The sequence below is a fragment of the Aquarana catesbeiana genome, linkage group LG06 (assembly GCF_042186555.1).
Source record: "Aquarana catesbeiana isolate 2022-GZ linkage group LG06, ASM4218655v1, whole genome shotgun sequence".
Lineage (NCBI taxonomy): Eukaryota > Metazoa > Chordata > Amphibia > Anura > Ranidae > Aquarana > Aquarana catesbeiana.
Genome location: NC_133329.1, coordinates 94805725 through 94826623, shown reverse-complemented (window position 1 = coordinate 94826623; position 20899 = coordinate 94805725). Strand labels below are relative to the sequence as shown.

General features: G+C 41.8%; 1 protein-coding gene across 1 annotated transcript in view; it reads left to right on the top strand.

Annotated features, from left to right (window-relative positions):
* ZNF598 (zinc finger protein 598, E3 ubiquitin ligase) overlaps positions 1 to 17950 on the top strand; it is a 59483-nt gene extending 41533 nt beyond the window's left edge. The window contains exons 7-13 of the mRNA XM_073636464.1: positions 2019 to 2121; positions 5141 to 5328; positions 5828 to 5927; positions 6886 to 7673; positions 9230 to 9365; positions 10569 to 10713; positions 13968 to 17950. Coding sequence (XP_073492565.1) covers positions 2019 to 2121; positions 5141 to 5328; positions 5828 to 5927; positions 6886 to 7673; positions 9230 to 9365; positions 10569 to 10713; positions 13968 to 14318 — 1811 coding nt within the window. The 3' untranslated portion in view covers positions 14319 to 17950. The remainder of the gene's footprint in view (positions 1 to 2018; positions 2122 to 5140; positions 5329 to 5827; positions 5928 to 6885; positions 7674 to 9229; positions 9366 to 10568; positions 10714 to 13967) is intronic.
* The last annotated feature ends 2949 nt before the right edge of the window (positions 17951 to 20899 follow it).

Sequence of the window (20899 nt, the reverse complement as noted above, 5' to 3'; positions counted from 1 at the left end):
AGCTGCATCCTAAATTTCTTCACAACATAACTACAATAAAGTGTGAGAAAAATGATAACGTTATTGTAAAAAATTGGATCGTTACTGCCTTAAGCCAACCATACACGGTTTGCATCTTGACTGACCGGTTCAACATTAACAGGCCGAGATTTGAACTGTTAATGGGCAGGCTGAATGTACCAAGTTGATTGATCGATCAACTTGGGTACAACCAGCCTGCGGGATTCTCTTGCGGTTATCGCTAGCGGCTGCTATAGCCACTAGCAATAATCGCTGTCTTCTCCGGGCGGGTACGGTTTCCCCCGCCCCTCTGCCAGGAAAAGACAATTGCTGATTTGTCAGCACTGTCTGTGTTGTAATATATTGCACCTTACTAGTCCTTTGATGTGGTGGCTGCATCTGTTTTCTTTTTCAGGGTAAGTACATTTTCTGCAAATTCAGAAAATAGCTGTTGATTCTGCCAGAAATCCAGTGTCCTTGTAACTTCCTGTTTATTGGTTTGAAATCCCCCACAATGTTGTTTTTTTCCAAATAATCTTATGTAAAAGTCACAACTCATTTGTCTTATGTTAGGGGGGGGGGGGGTCCAAAGAGAAGAGTAAAGTGACAAGGCTGCTCTTCGAGTGCAGAAATGAGTATAGTCACCCTTAACCACTTGACGTCCTAAAGATTTACCCCCTTCATGATCAGGTAATTTTTTGCAATACAGCACTGCATTACTTTAACTGACAGTTGCGCGGTCATGCAATGCTGTAGTCAAATTAAATTTTTTTATTTTTCCCCACGAATAGAGTTTTCTTTTGGTGGTATTTGATCACCTCTGCGTTTTTTGCGCTATAAACAAAAAAAGACTGACCATTCGGAAAGAAAAAACAATAGTTTCTACTTTCTGCTATAAAACATATAAAATAAAAAAAGGTATACATATTTAGGCCAATATGTATTCTGCTACATATTTTTGGTAAAAAAATCCCAATAAGCGTATATTGTTTGGTTTACGCAAACGTTATAGCATCGTCAAACGATGGTATATTTAGCATCTACGAACGGTGGAATATTTTTATGGAATTTTTTTATTTCTATACTAGTAATGGCGGCGAACAGCGACTTTTATAATGGGGCTGTGATATTGCAGCAGACCATCGGACACTAACTGACATTTGTGGGAACCAGTGACACTAATATAGCGATCAGTGCTAAAAATATGCCTGGTTACTGTAATAATGGAAAAAACAAACTAATGCAGTCACCTATTGCATATCGCACCATCTATAAACTGGTAAGCTGCAAAATATAAAATTAGTTTTTGGGTTTAGATCTGCTTTACAGTTAAACTTCATCTTTATGTCCTTCCTAAGAGCCAGTACCACAAGACTGTTGGAAGATTTTCCCCAACTCCATTCTGTTTGGTACATATGCCTTCAGTAGATGTAAAAATAAAAGAATCTGTTTAGGGCTATAGCTTGTCACACCTTGCAAGAACTGGAATTGGTTGGGCCCAGTGCTTCTGAACTGCAGGCAGAAATAAAGAGATCTAAATCAGTGCAGCTCTGTGTTCAGTAATACATCAGTGTAAGTATATGAATTTGACACTAATTGCAGGGGACCTTGCCGGCTACCCCTGCCCAGGGGGAAAAAAAGGGGGGAAGAAGGAAAATATTAGTCTCTTGCAGTTCTCTTGGAGAATGAGAAGAAGCACAAATTGCTCTTCAGTGTCTTGCATTGCACATGTGCTAACAATGAGCTAATACTGTTAGGAGGAGAGAGGAGAGCTGGGGAGGGGACAAGACCTGTAATTGTTTTTTTAACTGTAGCAAAGAGAAATTGGGTTTCATGCCCTGCCAGACAGGACTGTGCTGAGTGGCAGATCTGTGTAAACCTTAGGACTGCATAGACAGAAATACAAATCCTTTAGCAGCAACAGCACCCATATCATCCGTTTAGCTGTTTTGCCATCTTTAAAGACATGTAACTTCTTTTTTTTTTGTTGACCATTTTTACTTTGTGCTGTTTTCTAGCGGTGGTAGGAGGAGAGGACTATGTGGAGGTTGACAGATTTAACAGGCAGATGAGAGGACGTGGAGGCCAGCAAAACAGAAGGGGGAGCTGGAGATATAAACGGTGAGCGGTGTCTTCTACTTTTAGATCCGTTATTTAAAGGATAAGTTCACTTTAAAAAAATAAAAAATGCACATTTTTTTGCAGGAAAAAAAAATATTTATTTTTTTATTTTTTGGGGAGCCTGTAAAGCATTGCACCATCGATCAGCAGATTGCTGGTGCCATGCAGATCTTTCCGTGTATCTGTGTGCCTGTGTACATCCCATACAGGCAATCGGATACACTGACAAGAAGAGGCCATGAACTACCATTGAGAACTATAAGCCGACAGCCACAAAGAATGTCAGGGCTTGTGGCTCATTCATACACAGAGCTATATGAATGAATGACGCGGCCATGTGGGAGGACCCCCCACGTGGCCGCACTGATTTCAGAAAGTGACACCTAGTACGGGGAACTTTTCCCCATACTGCTGTCACAGGGAAGGGGGGGAGGGAGGTATCGGGCAGCGGCTGCATCATTGGGAACATGTTACATGTTCCACCCTAAAAACAAGTAGAACATGTAACATGTTCCCAAAGGTGAACTTATCCTATTAGGGCCCATTCACATTAGAAACTGCACATAACTGTGTGTTTTTGACTGCATGTTTACATGCATTTGAAGCGCATGTGAATGCGTTTTGCATGCATTTTGCATTGTGTTTTGCAGTGCATTTTTCTAGACAGATTTGGGCTTGGCTTTCTTTGCTTAAAAGGGGTGCGGTGCTTTTGAGGCACATTCGTAGCTTGTTCCCTGCATTTGCGGTGCAGAAAAATGCAGCATGCTCTACTTTTTTTTTTTTTAACTGCACTGCAATGATGTGAAGGATTACCTTGATTTTAGGTTGTCTATGCAGTTTGAGTGCAGTTCAAATTGCATCCAACGGCAGCCAACTGCGTTCGGTGTGAAAGGGACCATAAGGCCCCTTTCACACCAGAAACTGCAAGTAACTGCATGTTTTTTTCCTTGTACCTATGCATGCAGTTAATGTGCGTTTTTCTAACCGAATTTGTCCTGTGAGGTCACTTCCTTTCTTTCCTTGGGCTTCTACAGTGGGGACGGAAAGTATTCAGACCCCCTTAAATTTTTTTACTCTTTGTTATATTGCAGCCATTTGCTAAAATCATTTAAGTTTCATTTTTTTTCTGTATTAATGTTCACACAGCACCCCATATTGACAGAAAAACACAGAATTGTTGACATATTTGCAGATTTAATAAAAAAGAAACACTGAAATATCACATGGTCCTAAGTATTCAGACCCTTTGCTCAGTATTTAGTAGAAGCACCCTTTTGATCAAATACAGCCATGAGTCTTTTTGGGAAAGATTCAACAAGTTTTTCACACCTAGATTTGGGGATCCTCTGCCACTGAAATATCACATGGTCCTAAGTATTCAGACCCTTTTCTGTAACACTCATATATTTAACTCAGGTGCTGTCCATTTCTTCTGATCATCCTTGAGATGGTTCTACACCTTAATTTGAGTCCAGCTGTGTTTGATTATACTGATTGGACTTGATTAGGAAAGCCACACACCTGTCTATATAAGACCTTACAGCTCACAGTGCATGTCAGAGCAAATGAGAATCATGAGGTCAAAGGAACTGCCTGAAGAGCTCAGAGACAGAATTGTGGCAAGGCACAGATCTGGCCAAGGTTACAAAAAAATTTCTGCTGCACTTAAGGTTCCTAAGAGCACAGTGGCCTCCATAATCCTTAAATGGAAGACGTTTGGGACGACCAGAACCCTTCCTAGAGCTGGCCGTCCGGCCAAACTGAGCTATCGGGGGAGAAGAGCCTTGGTGAGAGAAGTAAAGAAGAACCTAAAGATCACTGTGGCTGAGCTCCAGAGATGCAGTCGGGAGATGGGAGAAAGTTGTAGAAAGTCAACCATCACTGCAGCCCTCCACCAGTCAGGGCTTTATGGCAGAGTGGCCTGACGGAAACATCTCCTCAGTGCAGGACACATGAAAGCCCGCATGGAGTTTGCTAAAAAACACCTGAAGGACTCCAAGATGGTGAGAAAATAGATTCTCTGGTCTGATGAGACCAAGATAGAACTTTTTGGCCTTAATTCTAAGTGGTATGTGTGGAGAAAACAGTAAAGCATGGTGCTGGCATCATGCTGTGGGGGTGTTTTTCAGCCGCAGGGACAGGACAACTGGTTACAATCGAGAGAAAGATGAATGCGGCCAAGTACAGGGATATCCTGGACGAAAACCTTCTCCAGAGTGCTCAGGACCTCAGACTGGGCCGAAGGTTTACCTTCCAACAAGACAATGACCCTAAGCACACAGCTAAAATAACGAAGGAGTGGCTTCACAACAACTCCGTGAATGTTCTTGAATGGCCCAGCCAGAGCCCTGACCTAAACCCAATTGAGCATCACTGGAGAGACCTAAAAATGTCTGTCCGCCAATGTTTACCATCCAACCTGACAGAACTGGAGAGGATCTGCAAGGAGGAATGGTAGAGGATCCCCAAATCCAGGTGTGAAAAACTTGTTGAATCTTTTCCAAAAAGACTCATGGCTGTATTCGATCAAAAGGGTGCTTCTACTAAATACTGAGCAAAGGGTCTGAATACTTAGGACCATGTGATATTTCAGTTTTTCTTTTTTAATAAATCTGCAAAAATGGCAACAATTCTGTGTTTTTCTGTCAATATGGTGCTGTGTGTACATTAATGAGGAAAAAAATGAACTTAAATGATTTTAGCAAATGGTTGCAATATAACAAAGAGTGAAAAATTTAAGGGGGTCTGAATACTTTCCGTCCCCACTGTATGTGCACTGTGATGCATTGCAGTGAGTTTGCAAGCCTTTTTGCGGCGTGGAAAAATGCAGCATGTTGTACTTTTCTGCACTGCAATGGTGTGAACTATGCCCATAGGCTAGCCTGGATTTTGGACTGTCTATGCAGTTGGAGTGCAGTCCAAAATGCAGCCAACTGCATCCCACTGTGTTTGGTGTGGAAGGGTCCTAAAGGTAAACTTCTGTTAGATTTTTTTTTTAACATGTTTGTGGCTTTTGCAGGGAAGAAGAAGATCGGGAGGTGGCAGCTGCTGTAAGAGCCTCTGTAGCAGCCAGGCGACAGGAAGAGATGGGGAGGAAACCAGTACTGGAAGTTTCTGATATTTCAAAATCTCGAAAAGAGGAGACTCGGGACGCTGACGAGGGCCGCAGACCTAAGGCTGTTCCAAAACCCCCTGCTGAAGCTGCAGGTGAGGATAGCCATGTTATTTCTGATATGTTACAGAAACAGCCAAAGTACATTGCAGAGTCTGTTTTGCCCACAGTCCCCTTTAGGGGCCTTTCAAAAAAAAAAACATTGCCTGTGCGTTCGAGAGGAGCATTTTGGCAGGAAAAGAAGCGCCTGATACACGTAAATGCATCTAAGCCCTAGGTGCGTTTAGTGGGTGAGTGTTTTTTTTTTTTTCATTGGCCAGAATAAATAAAAAATCTGGTTAATTAAATAAACTCCCAAGCGTTTGCTGCACCTAAACGTGTTTGTAAAAATATGGTTCAGGAGCATTTATGTAGCTGCTTTTTCTCCTGCCAGGAGATACGCATTTATAAAAGCTCCAGTGTACATGAAGGCTAAAAGGTGGAAGTTGACTGCATTTCAGTTGACCCCCCTTTTGTGTATATTGAGTGATGCCATTTGACCGAGTTTTTAATACTTGTCAGTGACTGCCATGGTTATGTACTATCTTCTTCTAGGCCCTAGTGATTCCAGCAATGTGACTGGCATATCTAATGGCGTCTTGAGGGAGGAGGACTTCCCTGCCTTCGGCTCAGCAGTGACCACTCCTTTACTAAGGTAAGAAAGTTGGTTCTCCGTTTCAGTTCAGATAATCAAAACCGTATTCTTTTAATTCAACTTTGTTGTGTATGTAGTCTTAACTTGTGTGTCCAGCAGCCCAGATAACAAGCAACTAGTGAAAAAAATTCTGCTGCCCACGTTTCAGCTTCTTATGATCGGATGAAGCATTGGTTCTTTCTTTGAGCCATATAATGGGTTGACTAGCTGTGAATTCTGCGGTAAAGTGATCCTGACAGTAGTATAGAACATATCCAGCAGTTGTCCACTGTAAAAGTATAGGTTGAATACTATAACTAACTAGAATACGTACCTGTCTGGCAGTCAGTTGGGTTATTTTGTTTCCACTTATGGGACCCTTCATCAGGATTGTGTTCTCTAGTGACATTGGGGTCACTAAAAGGATTCGCAGTGCCCAGCAGAGCATGCGCTATGTGCCTGAATTGTTAATCTATGCAAGAGTAAAGAGTTTTACTCACCTGCCAGAATAGTAACTATACAACTCATTCTTTTACAGAGGGCATCTGCTTAAAGTGGAACTTTAGGCCAAAAATAAAGGGGCAAACAGGCAGGAATTTTAATGCAGAGGAAACATGCTTTGTCTTTTGTACATTAAAGTTGCTTACCTGCCTGTCTGCCCCTGTACAGCTAGCCACACACGCGCAGATAACCGTATATATTCGTCAAACCTGAATCTGACTGAACTCCCGCGCATCTACTAAAGTGAATCATTCATGCCCGGCCAATGAAAGCATCCAGCGATCGAGACCAAAAAGCCGGCCATGCTGTGAGATTCGGGAAGCAGCATTGCTGTTGCGGAAGTTAGAATAGTTCTGCTTTAAGGGTGTGTTTGTTTTGTTTTTGTTTTTTACAGGGTCACTTTCATTTGTCCATAATTTTGTACTATTTGTGTAAAAATTGTCAAAAAAATGATTCATGTTCTTGACTGAATTTTTAGCATGGCCAAGCCTCCTCCTAAGCTGAAAGAAGAGGACTTTCCCAGTCTGAGAGCAGCGGTGTCCTCAGCACCCTCATCTGTCCCACCACGTATAGAGAGAATGTCATATACCACAACTACTAGGTCTTCCAATGCCTTCCAGGAGGAGGACTTCCCAGCTTTGGTGTCTAAAAGCAAGCCTGGAAAACCACTTTCATCTGTCGGTTCTGCATGGGCTGCTTCCTCTTCAAAAAGCACAACAAAATCTACAGCTCCCACTCTGGCTTCTACTGCCAAAGTCTCAAATAAAGCTGCAGCATCGAGCATTGGGAAAGGGGCATTGGCCAAAGCAAAAAAAGCTTTGTCCCTCTCAGAAGATGAAGATGATGGCACTGGTATTACTGCGCAAGAGTTTCGTAATGCTCCGACCATGATGGATATCTCGAGACTATTGACAGCTAATCCACAAACCAGCTTTAAGCTCAACAAGAAGAAGCGGGTTGGCTCTGAGAAGCAAAGTACTCCCTCTAGTTCTCAGCTGCCAGAAGACAGGTCCTCAGTCTCCTCCTTCAAAGAAAACGCCACAGAGACCGAGCGTACGCCAACACCACCTGCCACGTCCATCCTCAGTGACAAGTCAAACACTGTTGTAAATGGACTTAGTGAGCGCAAACCTCCAGAAAAAGGGGGCAGAGAAAGGGAACCTCCTGGTTTTAGTAAAACGGCAAACTCTGTACCAAAATACCCTCTACCAGAGGAGGACTTTCCAGCACTGGTGAACAACAACATCCTGACAAAGCCACCACCAGGTAAGAGAATCCAGGGAAAACTGGACTGCATAGATAACCTCTAGCAATAAAATATGTGTTGTCCTCAGCAATCAGTGAGTTGCATCTGATGATTTTGAAAAGTGTCACAGAGATAGAAAAGCATTCGAATGAATGCCCATTCATTTATATGCCCTCTTCTATCAACTTCCAGTTGCATATTTATGTTTCCAGCTCTGCATATATATATATATATATATTGTATGTATGTACAGTGATGTCTTTTCTAGGTGTGTGTTGCACTCGACTGATTTGGGGATTTGAAATCTGGGAGAGCACAATAAAACAAAAGGAAAGTTGTTAAGGGGGGGGGGGGGGGGGGCGCAAGATAGGCTGGTCACATGGCCTCTCAGTCACATGACCTGTTCTCCATTCACAGTGCCTCTTTGCTGCTTTTAAGAGGAGAAAACTCCATGAGGTTGTACACAACTACAGCCTTCATTTCATGAATGGGCTGCAAAATGCAGACCATGGTATTAGGTGTTACCGTGGTGTATAACTAAGAGTGTATAGCAATATCCGCTGTATGTAATAAATGAGTCCCTGTGTACATATACACATGTCATCTGTTCTCCTTCATTTCAAATCTTCTTGCAATACAAGCTGATCACAGTAAAGCACTCTGCAAATAAATGTGGAGCCTTCTCTAAAAAGCTGGCAGTAAATACATATGTATGTATGTATGTATGTATAATATAAATATATATGTGTGTGTGTGTGTGTAAAATTTCATGTTAATTTTGCTAAAGGGAAAACAAAAGTTAATTTTTATTGTACTGAACAAAGTTAACTACTTGCTGTCCTTTGTCTATTTATAAATAGCCTGGACTTCAAGTGGTTAAAAAAAAGTTAATGGCTGCAACTTTGAGCTTGGTATCACTTTTTTCAGTAGGCTCAGCACTTTTCAGTAAAGAGCTATAGAAGCACCCAATCACTTTTAGTTAAAGTGGATGTAAACCCTCTCCTATACCCAGTGAACTGAATAGCCTCAGATGATACGCAGAGCTTACACTGTGTGAGCTGGTTGGAGAAAAGGCGCGCGTACACCCCCCCTCCACATAGGCAGAGGAAAGAAGCAACTTGCAGAGCTGTATTATGAATAGACAAGCTTTCTGCTTATCTACCTCGAGGCTCCCTCCCTGATACAAATTTCCAGCTGCTTTTATCTCTTGTGAGGGAGAACTTGCCACTCCTTGCTCCGGTGGCTGGCTGGCTTCCAGGTCTTGATCGCCAAGTGGGGATGATGTCACTCCCAGGCATGCGTAGGAGTTAACTCGGATTTGGCATCACCAAATTTATACAGTGAGCTGTGCATGCATGGCGCGGACAGGCAGGTAAGTAGCTTGAATGCAGAAGAAACAAATCATGTCTCTTCTTCATTAGAAAAAATCTTGCTGTCCGCCAATTTTATTTATATAGGCTACAGTTTCACTTAAAGTAGTTTTTTGCAAAAAAAAAAAAAAAATTTACCCTGGGCTTCAAGTGGTTAATAAAGATGTACAAATAGACTGTGCTATAATCCTTTTTTTTTTCTGCAGGATTTTCTCCTGTAGTATCTGTGGCCCCTTTGGCACCACCTCCAGGACTGTCCTCTGCGGGTAAACCCCCTCCAGGTTTTGCCAGTGTCTCTTCTACACCCATTCCTGCCGAAACTCCTATCAAACCAGTAAAAGAGTGAGTTGAACAGTGTGATAGCCTTAATGCTTTATATCAGTTTTCCAGAGAATTGCTAGAGCCATTTTATATGGCATGTATCCATGGGGTTGTGGAAAGTGAGAGCTTCTTTAGAGGGAAACTTTTGGCAAGATAAATGCAGTGCTGTAATACATGTACTCTTAAGATCCTTATTGGGCAGGAAATCAGGACTATCACTTCTCTCTAGGGAGCTGACCCGGGAATCAGTGATGGTAAAGCAGGAAGTAGCAGTATCTTGGATAGCAGAGGTGTACATATCCCAGGAAAGGCTGGCCAAAATAACTGATCTTTCATAGGTTAAACAGTAAGCATACGTGTAGTTTTTGTTTAGCTTGATTTTTTACTATGTTGTTGGTTATAAAACTTTGCCTTCATCCTATACTATAGGACCTTTGCAGTCAGCACTGACAAACTGTAGGAAATTAGGACATTTTTGCTGCATTGTGAAACTATTTGGTGCGTTGCAGTAAGGCAACCTATTCAAAACATAACGCAGGTTTTAATGCAACTAATTTGAAAGTGGCTTTAGAGAGGCTGCAGGAGATCAACAGCACTGACAAAGAAAGGATGAAAACAGAGGAAAGCAGTATTTTATATTAAAAAAAAAGGCAGTTGTTTGTAATGCAAAGTGCTTTAGCAAGCTAAATGTCATTCCATTAGTTTAGATCTACTTTAGGGCTCAGGACATGCAGCCAGATATGCTCAAGAAAGCTGAAGAATTTACATGTGTATGCAACAAGCCAACAAAATGCCCATTCGGTTTGGAAGAAGCATAACAAGAGCCCCCCAGTTACTTTCAAAATACAAAAGTTCCCCAGCACTCAACCATGTCACTTTGCAAATTTAAATTGAATGCTGGGTAGCTCTTGTATTTTAAATCTAGATGATGATGGTTGTGAACTTATCGTTTTGTCTGTACATGGATACACCTCTCTCAGTATTGTAGAATGGTCAGAAGGGGCAGTGTACGTGCTTAGACGTGTCTAGTGTTTTTCTGTATAAGGGCCCTCATGTGGCTTTCCATCACAGCACTGCAAATATGCTATACAAATAATAATTCTTATACTATACCAATTCTGCATGTTGATTACTATTTACAGAATTAATATGTCTGTAACAAGTAGGAAAATTATGGCTTGTATTGCATATAATGATCATATATTATTTTATTTATTTTTTAAGGGTATCGTTCTGCCCTGAAACTTACTTGGTACCTGAACATTTCCAGCAGAGGAACATTGACCTGATTAATTCCATCAAGGATTATCTTCACAGCGACGAGTCCAAATTTAATGAATTTAAATCCCAATCTGGCCAATTTCGACAGGTAGGAGATCTGGTTCTGCTAGTTTATGCATGTACTGTTACATGTTACACAAGGCTGTAGGAATTTTCTTCCCATTTCTACCTTGGCTTATACTTTTTATGTTTCAGTGCTATAAATGTAAGTCATCAATTTGCTTTGGTTTTAAGACCCCTTTCACACTGAGGCAGTTTTCAGGCGTGTTAGCGCCAGAAATAGCGCCTTTAAAGCGCCTGCAAAACTGCCTCCCTTTCACTACAACGGGTGCTTTCACCCCCGGGCGGTGCGCTTGCGGGACATTTTGGAAAAGTCCTTCAAGCAACATCTTTGGAGTGGTTTGGGAGCACTGTATACATCTCTCCCAAAATGCCCCTGCCCATAAGTGCTTCAGAAGCGCCGCAACACGGGGATTTTTTAACCCCTTTTTTGGGGCCAAAAGCGGTTGAAAAGTGTCGCTTAAACAGCAGTAAAGCGTCGCTAAACTTAGCAGCGCTTTCAGTGTGAAAGCAGCCTTAAAGTGTAGGCCCAGCCAAAACATTTTTTATAGTTTTGGATAGCGTGAGGAAGGTTTAGAACCCCTTGTTGATATTATTTTATTTATTTTTTTTGTTCAGTTTGCAATACAAATACAAAGCATACAGTAAACCAAAAATAAGCTGGTATACCCGGTTACATTACAACATATAAGTTACATTTCAGGAAAGGTCATAAGCTACCAAAAATATACATGGATAATTACAAGTATCAGGTGACCTTCCGTTAACCACTTCCTGCCCAAGGACGTCATAATGTCCTGGACTTCAAGTGGTTAAATCTGAATGATGCCTGCAGCTGTGCAGATAAAGATATCATCTTTTTCTGCCGGCAATACCCTGTCATGTAATAACAATCGATTGATTTTACAGGCAGTAAGAGGAGGGGACACCCCCTCCCCAGCTGCCCTCCAGAGCTTCTACTGGCTCACCGGTGCGAATGGTAAGCCAGGGGAATAAATCAGCGGGTGGCGGCCGTTTACCATAGAGAATACCTTGAACCAGATGGTCCCCGGCAATCCCTATGACCTTCGGGGGCCGGGCGCGACATTGATGTCACGTCCGGCCTTGGCAGATGTAAACACTGCCATTTCCTCGGCTGGGAAAACCCCAGATCTCGCTGTAAAGAGGACCTGTCATTCCCTATTCCTATTACAAGGGATGTTTACATTTCTTGTAATAGGAATAAAAGTGATCAAAAAAAATTTCAAGGGAAAGTGTTAAAACAAAAGTATAAAAAACCATATATAAAAATTAAAAAAAAAAAATTTATAGCGTGCTCGCACGCAGAAGCAAACGCATACGTACATCGCGCCCAAATATGTAAATGGCATTCAAACCACACATGTGAGGTATCTCCGTGAAAGTTAGAGCGAGAGCAATCATTCTAGTCCAAGACCTTCTCTGTAACTCTAAACTGGTAACCAGTAAAACATTTGAAAACTGTCGCCTATGGAGATTTTGAGGTTCCCGAAGTTTGGCGCCATTCCATGAGTGTGCGCAATTTTAAAGCATGACATGTTTGGTATCTATTTACCTGGCGTAACATCTTTCACATTATACAAAACAATCAGGCTAACTTTAGGGCTTTGTTTTTTGTTTTTTTTTTTAATTCATGAAACTTTTTTTTCCAAAAAAAAGCGTTTATAAAATACCATGTGACATAAAAAGTTGCAACCACCACCATTTTATTCCCTATGGAAAAGACATAAATCATGTTTTTTGGGGTTCTGAGTAATTTTCTAGCAAAAAAAATGATGACTTTTACATGTAGGAGAGGAGCACCAGAATTGGCTTGGGCTGGAGGTGGTTAAGCATCCAAACCCAGATGGACAGGCTTACCAAAAGAAAAAAAAGGTTTAGGGCAGATAGAGATAAATAGAAAATAAATTAAAAACAAATACAAGTCCCGATTAAAAAAAAAACTGCGTTTTTTTTTTTTTTTTTTTATCGGGACTGCGACATTATGGCGGACACATCGGACACTAGTTCCTAGCTATTAGGCACTCGTGCAGTGCAACGTGCGCGTGCCTGCTATCCCGATCCCGCAAGCCGACGTATAGCTACGACGGCTCGTGGGATTGTGCCGACCTGCCGCAGTATAATGACGGTGGCTGGTCGGCAAGTGGTTAATGCTATATGGGGCTGTTAATGCTATATGGGGCCCCTGACAAGAGTATCAGTCCCCTTCATTCAAACAAAAATTAAAGAACACCTTTTAAGCTCACCTTTTTTTATAAAAAAAAAATAAAATCGCAAATGCACATCTTTTGCAGGTAACAAAATGTGCATTTATTATTTGTTTACATTGCATCCTGTAAAGCAGGGATCTTCAAACTACGGCCCTCCAGCTGTTGTAGAACTACACATCCCATGAGGCATTGTAAAACTCTGACACTCACAGACATGACTAGGCATGATGGGAATTGTAGTTCCTGAACAACTGGAGGGCCATAGTTTGAAGACCCATGCTGTAAAGCATTGCACTTGCGATCTGAAGATCGCTGGGGCAAAGCCTGGATCTTGCAGACTCTCGGTACACTACCTGCTCGTACCTCCTATACGGGCAGACAGTTACTGAATGGAAGGAATATTCAGTGACCTACGAGAGCGTTTATCAGCACCCTCACAGTTCATTGAGAACTACAAGCCATCAGCCGCAATGGCGAACTGTATTTGTAGACTATTCAATCACAGGAAACTGTGAATGACTTGCTAGAATACAAGAAAACTAGTTTGCGAGTTTCACAGGAAACTGTGAATGAATGGCGTGGGCGGAGAGAAGATCCCCCATTTGCTGTCACGCAGTGGGGAGTGCTGGTGGTAGAAGGTGGCTGGATAGGAGCATGTTACATGTTACACCCTAAATATGGGTGTAACATGCTCTTAAAAATGAACCTATCTTTTATCTTTTGCAATTACATTTCATTGAACATTTTCAACTGTGTCCTCCCAGACTCCTCTCCCAGCTGAATAGCTAAGGTTAACTAACAATAGCCATCTTTAGCCTCTGTCTAGTCTCATCATTGACAGCCTGCAGTGGGGAAGACAGAGCTTGACCTCTGCAAAAAACACTTCGCATGGTGCACCTCTATCCACACAATACCAGCCCCCCATTCCTTTCCAACCAATCAAAGCAGACAAAATAATTGTCTCATTAGTTAACATGTAAATTTTGCCTTTTACATTTTTTAATCATTTGTTTTAGAGTAAAGTACCTGACAATTCTGATTCTTGTTTCTCTAGGGGTTGATTTCAGCCTCTGAATATTATAAAAACTGCAGGAAACTTCTCGGTGACAACTTCAGTCTAATTTTTAACGAGCTGCTGGTGCTGCTTCCTGATAACGCCAAGCAACAGGAACTGCTCACCGCTCACCAAGAGCTCCGAGTGCAAGAAAAGCAAACTTCCAACAAGATAAAGAAGAATAAGAAGTCCGCCTGGTTAACAGACTCCAGGGTGCCTGACCTGGACTATTCTGTGTGCCCCTCCTGCAGACAGGTGCTGGCCCCCCGGGACGTTGCCCATCACAAAACATTGCACCTAGAGGATAAAGACTTCCCATCACTCCAAGCCACCAGCAGGATCATCAGTTAAGCATGGCAGGTTGTTCCCCAATATTGGCATTTGCACTTAAAAGGAAAGAGAATAAAATGCAACAAAAATGCCAGAAATAGTAAAGCGAATGAGCATGTGAAGGCTGCGATTAGCTGCCTGGTTATCCTGAAGTTAATTACAATGCTCTGAATGGCCAATGAAAAGGTTTCTGAGGAAGGAACAGAGTTCAGAAGAAGAGGCTGGGTTGGTGCTGCTTCTCATGTCCCAGGACCCTCCGGGGCATCCTCGGGCCATGTTGGTCCCAACAGTGCGCCATTTTTCTCTTGCTGTGTTATCACTCTCCCAAAAATTATATGGAGACCGCACAAGTATTGCTGTAATAATGTTTGATCATAAATTATTTTGTGCAATTAAAAACAAAAAGCCAAATGAATTCTTGTTGCAAGTATCATGAGCCACCTTTTCTGCCGATTCCTCACAAAGCTTTGCAGATTAATATGGTAATGGCATAAAACATTTTTTTTTCTAGTGTGTGCAAACCCAAACAATTACCCTTTCCTATATGCCCCTGTTTGGTCTGAAAACTATACAGTTAAAAGTATTCTGTTGATCCTGCCAGGAATTCAGTGAGCTGTTAACTGTAGAAATAGAATAAAGAAACATATCAGTTGGCATTATCACTAGCTATCTCAGAACAGAATAGGAGATTTCTCCAATAAGGGTAAAAGACGAAAAAAAACCAAGGTGACAACAGTCTCTCTTCTAGTTGCGGTTTCTGTGTTGTCACCCTATCACACACACTACCAATGGAGACTTTGTGCAGCTGTGGTGATAAACATGACACGGGTTCAATCACAAAAACACTTATTGTCACTAAACCCACATCATAAAAAACTATAGATAAATACTGTATTACATATTGTTCATACTCGGTCACTATAGCCTCGTACACACAATCGGATTTTCCGACGGGAATTGTGTGTTGACAGACTGTTGGTCTAAAATCTGACTGTTTGTGTGCTGCATCGGACAATTGTTGTCAGATTTTCCACGGACAAATGTTGGGTGGCAGGCTTATAAATTTTCTGTGGACAATGGTCTGTTGTCAGATTCTCCGATCGTGTGTACACAAGTCCATCAGACAAAAGTACAAAGTACAAACACGCATGCTCGGAATCAATGCTCACCAAACACAATATTAGCAGAAGGTGCCCAAAGGGTGGTGCTAAAGAGCTGAAAAACCATGTAGTACGTCACTACGTTCGTGTTTGTGGCCGACAATTGTGTGCCGTTACAAGTTCCTGGCCAATGCCCTTAGGACAAAAGTCTGACGCTTTGTGGAAAATCCGATCGTGTGTACGAGACTTTAGAGATTTGTTTTCTGTATTCTGCAAAAACTTGGTTGATCCTGCTGCTCTCTCTCTACCCCTTCTGTTCATGTCCAGCTAGGGATTTTGCAGCTGTGGTGGCAGCTCTACACATGCTCAGATTTCAGTGAGGTTTTTATGCTGAGCATTTCCTCCCTATCACATCTGAGCAGCCCATGTGACTATAGAGTCACACATGTGGGTGTATACACTGTGGTAAATGACAACTCACTCCTTCCCTCCTCCTCCATGCCCACTAACCAGCTAAACACAGTGGGGGCAGGATATTACATGTAGATTAATGGAGGCTTCACCTCCCTCTTATTCGAAGACACAGGCTGGAGGGGTGTGACGCAGCCTGTGATTGGTAGAAATTGGCCACACCATGTTATTGCCAAAAAATTATAGATTTGATTTCAAATATATAATATTTTCAAATATATATTAATTATTTTTACTCTGTATTCCAAAAGCTGATTTTTTTTTTTTTTTGAACATGTGACCAGCAGCAGAGGACTAGAAACTCCTCCTGCTTATGTTTCCCTGCAGTCAGACTGGGAAAGCTCTGGGTTATGTGACAGCTGTATATTGATTAGTAAAAAGGTACTTGGATGTTTTTTTAATAAAAATAATTAGTGCCATCATCCCCATACACAAAGAGAATGGATAATGTAAATTAAACAGTGTGTGTTTAGTATCACTTTAAGCATTTTGGGCTTTTAAGACACATGATATCAAACAAATGACAACCATATAAACATGCATATTTTTATTTTTACACAATGACATTTTTTTTTATACATAAAACACATTCAAAAGGGGGAAAAAGAAGATTGAGTCACTGATATAGGTGTACCCAAAACAAATATCCAACCCTTTACACGCTTATTGCAGTTAAAGTGGTGTTCCGGCCGAAATTATACTTTTTAAATAAAAATACCCCTATAATACACAAGCTTAATGTATTCTAGTAAAGTTAGTCTGTATACTAAGGTCTGTTTTGTTAGTTTATAGCAGTAGTTTGTTATTTTATAAACTTGCAGCAGGCCGTGGGCATCTGAAGCCAGACTGTATTTCTTCCTGGATCTCATCCTTGCAGATCTCGCACATGCTCAGTGCAGCGCAAGCAGTGTAATAGGTTTCAGGTCAGGTTTCCATAGCAACGGCAGTGTCAGAGGAAGTTGCCGCCCCTTCCCAGAAGGCATTGCAAACAGGAAATGATGCGATGGGCCACGGCCAGGGAGGAGGAAGTGATAAAATGAATACAGCAGATATACAGTAGGTGCTGAGAAAAAAAATTTAAAAATATCCAATTCGTTTACAGTGCACAGTTTAGTGAGGGATGCTGAAGAGTTGTAAAAGTGGGTGGAACTCCACTTTAAGTCAAAATATCCAACTGTCCAGTCTAAAAATGGATCGTGTATAATTCTATAAACCAGTGGTCTTCAAACTGTGGCCCTTTGCTTGCCATTATCTGGCCCTTGGGGCAACTATTCCTCCCGCTGACCACAACAATGGGGCATAATTCCTGCCACTAATACCAAGAATAGGGCATTATTCCTCCCACTGACAGCAACGGCAGGACACTATTCTTCCCACTGACACCAATGATGGGGCAATATTCCTCCCTTAAATAACAATGATGGGGTATTGTTTATCCCCATTGACACCAGGGCATTTTCTACTCTCACTGGCCACAGTCCGGCCCCCTCAAAGTCTGAAGGACAGTAAACTGGCCCTTTGTTTAGAAAGTTTGGGAGCCCCTGCTATAAACACATTTTAACATACCGGAAGGAGAAGAGGGTCACCAAATAAGCTCTACGCATTTTGTGGCCAAAGCCACTTCACCCCCTCTGGGAGGTCCTGGGCTGATGGTTACATAAGGATAACCACGTACATCTTTGGTAAATATGATGTGGTAAAGAAATGTGTATTTACATTGTTATACTTTGTTATTGTATAAATGTACTGTTTTTGTTTTATAGATTGAAATATAGATTCTGATATGCATTTCCCCTGATGAAGCGGCCTTGGCTGCGAAACACATAGAGCTCATTGACGACCCTCTTCTCTTTCCTTTACGTGAATAATTAATTTGTTTATAGCATTATACACTGTCCATTTTGGGACTGGGCAGTTGATTGTCTTGATTTGACTTAACTGCAATAAGCGTGTAGAGAGCTGGATATTTGTTTAGGGTTCACTTATAATGACTCGGAATCCTTTTTTTTACCCCTTTTTAATATGTGTTTTATGTATAATACTTTTTTTTATATCATGTAAAAATAAAAATATATATGTTGATATGTGGTTGTCATTTGTTTGATACCTGGTGCCTTAAAATCCCAAATGTTTGAAGAGTAAAGCCACCTTTGTGGGGAAAAAAAAGCATTCCCCTCTGGGTGATCTATGGAAAGTGGTGTTTGGTGCACTTTAATTTGAGTATTCACTACACAGACACACTCCATGGTTACACTATAATATACTGCAATGAAATATACAGTGTTAAACTTTCAATAACGCACAGAACTATATGGCGTTAAGCTTGCAGTAATGCACAGAACTATATGGCGTTAAACTTGCAGTAATGCAATGAAATATACGGCGGTAAACTTGCAGTAACGCAATTAAATATACAGAGTTAAACTTGCAGTAACGCAATGAAATATACGGTGTTAAACTTGCAGTAATGCACAGAACTATATGCCGTTAAACTTGCAGTAACGCAATGAAATGAAATATATGGCATTTAAACTTGCAGTAACGCAACTGAAATTTACTGCGCTAAGCGTGCAGTAATGCCCAGAAATGTACTGTGTTAAACGGCTTGTAACACACTTAAATATACGGCGTTAAACTTGCAGTAATGCACTGAACTGTATGGCGTTAAACTTGCTGTAACGCAACTGAAATATACTGCGTTAAACTTGCAGTAACGCACTGAAATGTTCTGCGTTAAATGGCACGTAACACACTGAATTATACGGCGTTAAACTTGCAGTAACACAATTAGATATACTGTGTTAAACGGTCACTACACTCTCACTGACTGAACTAGCCCTACATTCACACTAATGTAAAGATGAATGGTTGCACTACACACACACTGAACTATCCCTAAATGCACACTAAACTGATATTCTACACTGACAATAGAATCAGAATAGCACACTAGCTGTCTAATAGCACTGAACAGAGCCCTGTTCTATCACTCTCCGCCGCTATCACACTACAAATGGCCGCTGTGGAAAGAATACTTTTATAGTGTGGGCCGGGATTAAGAGCAATGAGCCATGACTGGATACAGTCATCCTGACAGCGTCCAATCAAGGCTCTGACAGTGCTCTGTGCCCTGATTGGGCCAAGCTTTCATTGCTTCAGTCAATCGGGGCTTTCAAAGCACTGTGCGACGGTGCAGTGCATTGTGGTTGTTCGTCGGGCCGAACAAATGGTCGAACATCCTGATAACTTGGTTGTTCGGCGAACGTGTGAACAGCCAATGTTTGGCCTGAACCGTTCGCCCATCCCTTGGTGTGCTACACTGAACTAAGTGTTCACTAAAGCTGGAGTTGTGCACGTGAGTGAAGATGTCATCAAGTACGTCCTTTTGCCAGTTCCTTTTTGCAGTCAGCACTTGTTTGCAACTCCTGCAGATTGGTGCAGCCAGTGTTCCTGCCTTTAAGATCTAACAACTGCACAGCAAGTATACGGAGGCCACTTGGTCATAGGACTACCACAGCATTGTTTGGCTGTGACTACACTCCTCTCAGCTGTGTGGCCGCTCCCTGCAAGGTATAAAAGGCCTACAGACCCTCAGCAAGCCATGGCTGTAGCCAGGCAGAGAGGTGGGGGAATGGATAAATGGGGTTTGGTGTTTTTTTTTGTTTGTTTTTAACAGCCCATAAACTCCCCTCAATGTTATCCTATGTGTCCATGCACACATGGATGTTTTTGGATGTTTATCAGCAGTGGAGTTTATGGGCTATCTTCTGAACGCCATAAAATCGCATTCAGGAGTCATTTTTCGGACCTTAAAAAACGCTCAAAAATGTGGCTCACCAGCGGTTTTTAATGTTTTTGATCCATTAAAAATTTAAAAAAAAAAAGCTAACGTGGAAAAATGCTAATAAACGCTATTGCAAAAACGTTGAAAGCTACTGGCATTTTTATAACGTTATTTTAACGTCCAGTGTGCATGGAGCCTAATAACTTCAACAAAAGCTAATTGGAGTCAGTAGTTTGCACATCTGGAGTCCAATTAATGAAATTAATTTGGAGGTGTAGTTTCTACACTACTCTAACTACTTTTGATTGCAAAAACACACTCAAACATTTTAAGACTGCCATTCATAAGCATTAGCTGATGTGAACCTTGCGTGCAAAAAAAAAAGAGCTCTTTGAAAGCATATGATCAACAGTAGTTGATCTGCATAAGGCTGGAAAGGGATACAAAGCAATCTCAAAGTCTTCATCCATCAGTTGACAAATTTTCTATAAATGGAGACAGTTTAGTACGGTGGCTACTTCAAGAAGTGGGTGCCTGGCCAAGAAGACTCCCAAGGCACAGCCCAGAATCCTCACTGAGGTAAAGAATGTTACCGAAATTTGGCTGCACACAGCCAAATCTCCTGTTTCTAATAATAACAATTTCGTCTAACGATATAAATGCATCTCACCTTCTGATCGTATGCCATCCTCTGGTGTAGCCCTCTGGTGTGTGCCCTTTCCCCACAAACAGACACAACACATCCTTACGTTCTCAGCTCCAGCATCACTCTGCCAGCAAGACCCCCCTGCCGAGCAGTCTCCTGGCTCTTTATTAGCATAACAGGAAGTCCCAAAACTCGAGGGTTGGGCTTCCAACAGCCAAACACCTCTTACAAAGCTTGTGACCTCACAGGAAATGAACACAGGATGAGTTTCTCGTGCATGGGAGATTATCTGTAGGTGTACGTCATGGCACCCCAAATATGTTGATCAGGCATACCGGGGTGACACGAGCAAACAACCGCTAAACTGATAATGTCTTTGCAGAGCGAACACACCCCCACCAGATGATCGTTCTGTGCATTGCACAGGGGCCCTTTGCTGGCAGACATGTCTTCTCTCCGCAAACACCTCTCTCCAAACAACAGGAAGTTTTTCACTACCTAACAGGTCTCAACCAGCGTCAGTCTGCCCCAGTCAGCTCTTTAGAGCGGGCTGCGAGAGAACAGACACTGGGAGACTCTTATGACAATACATTAATATAAA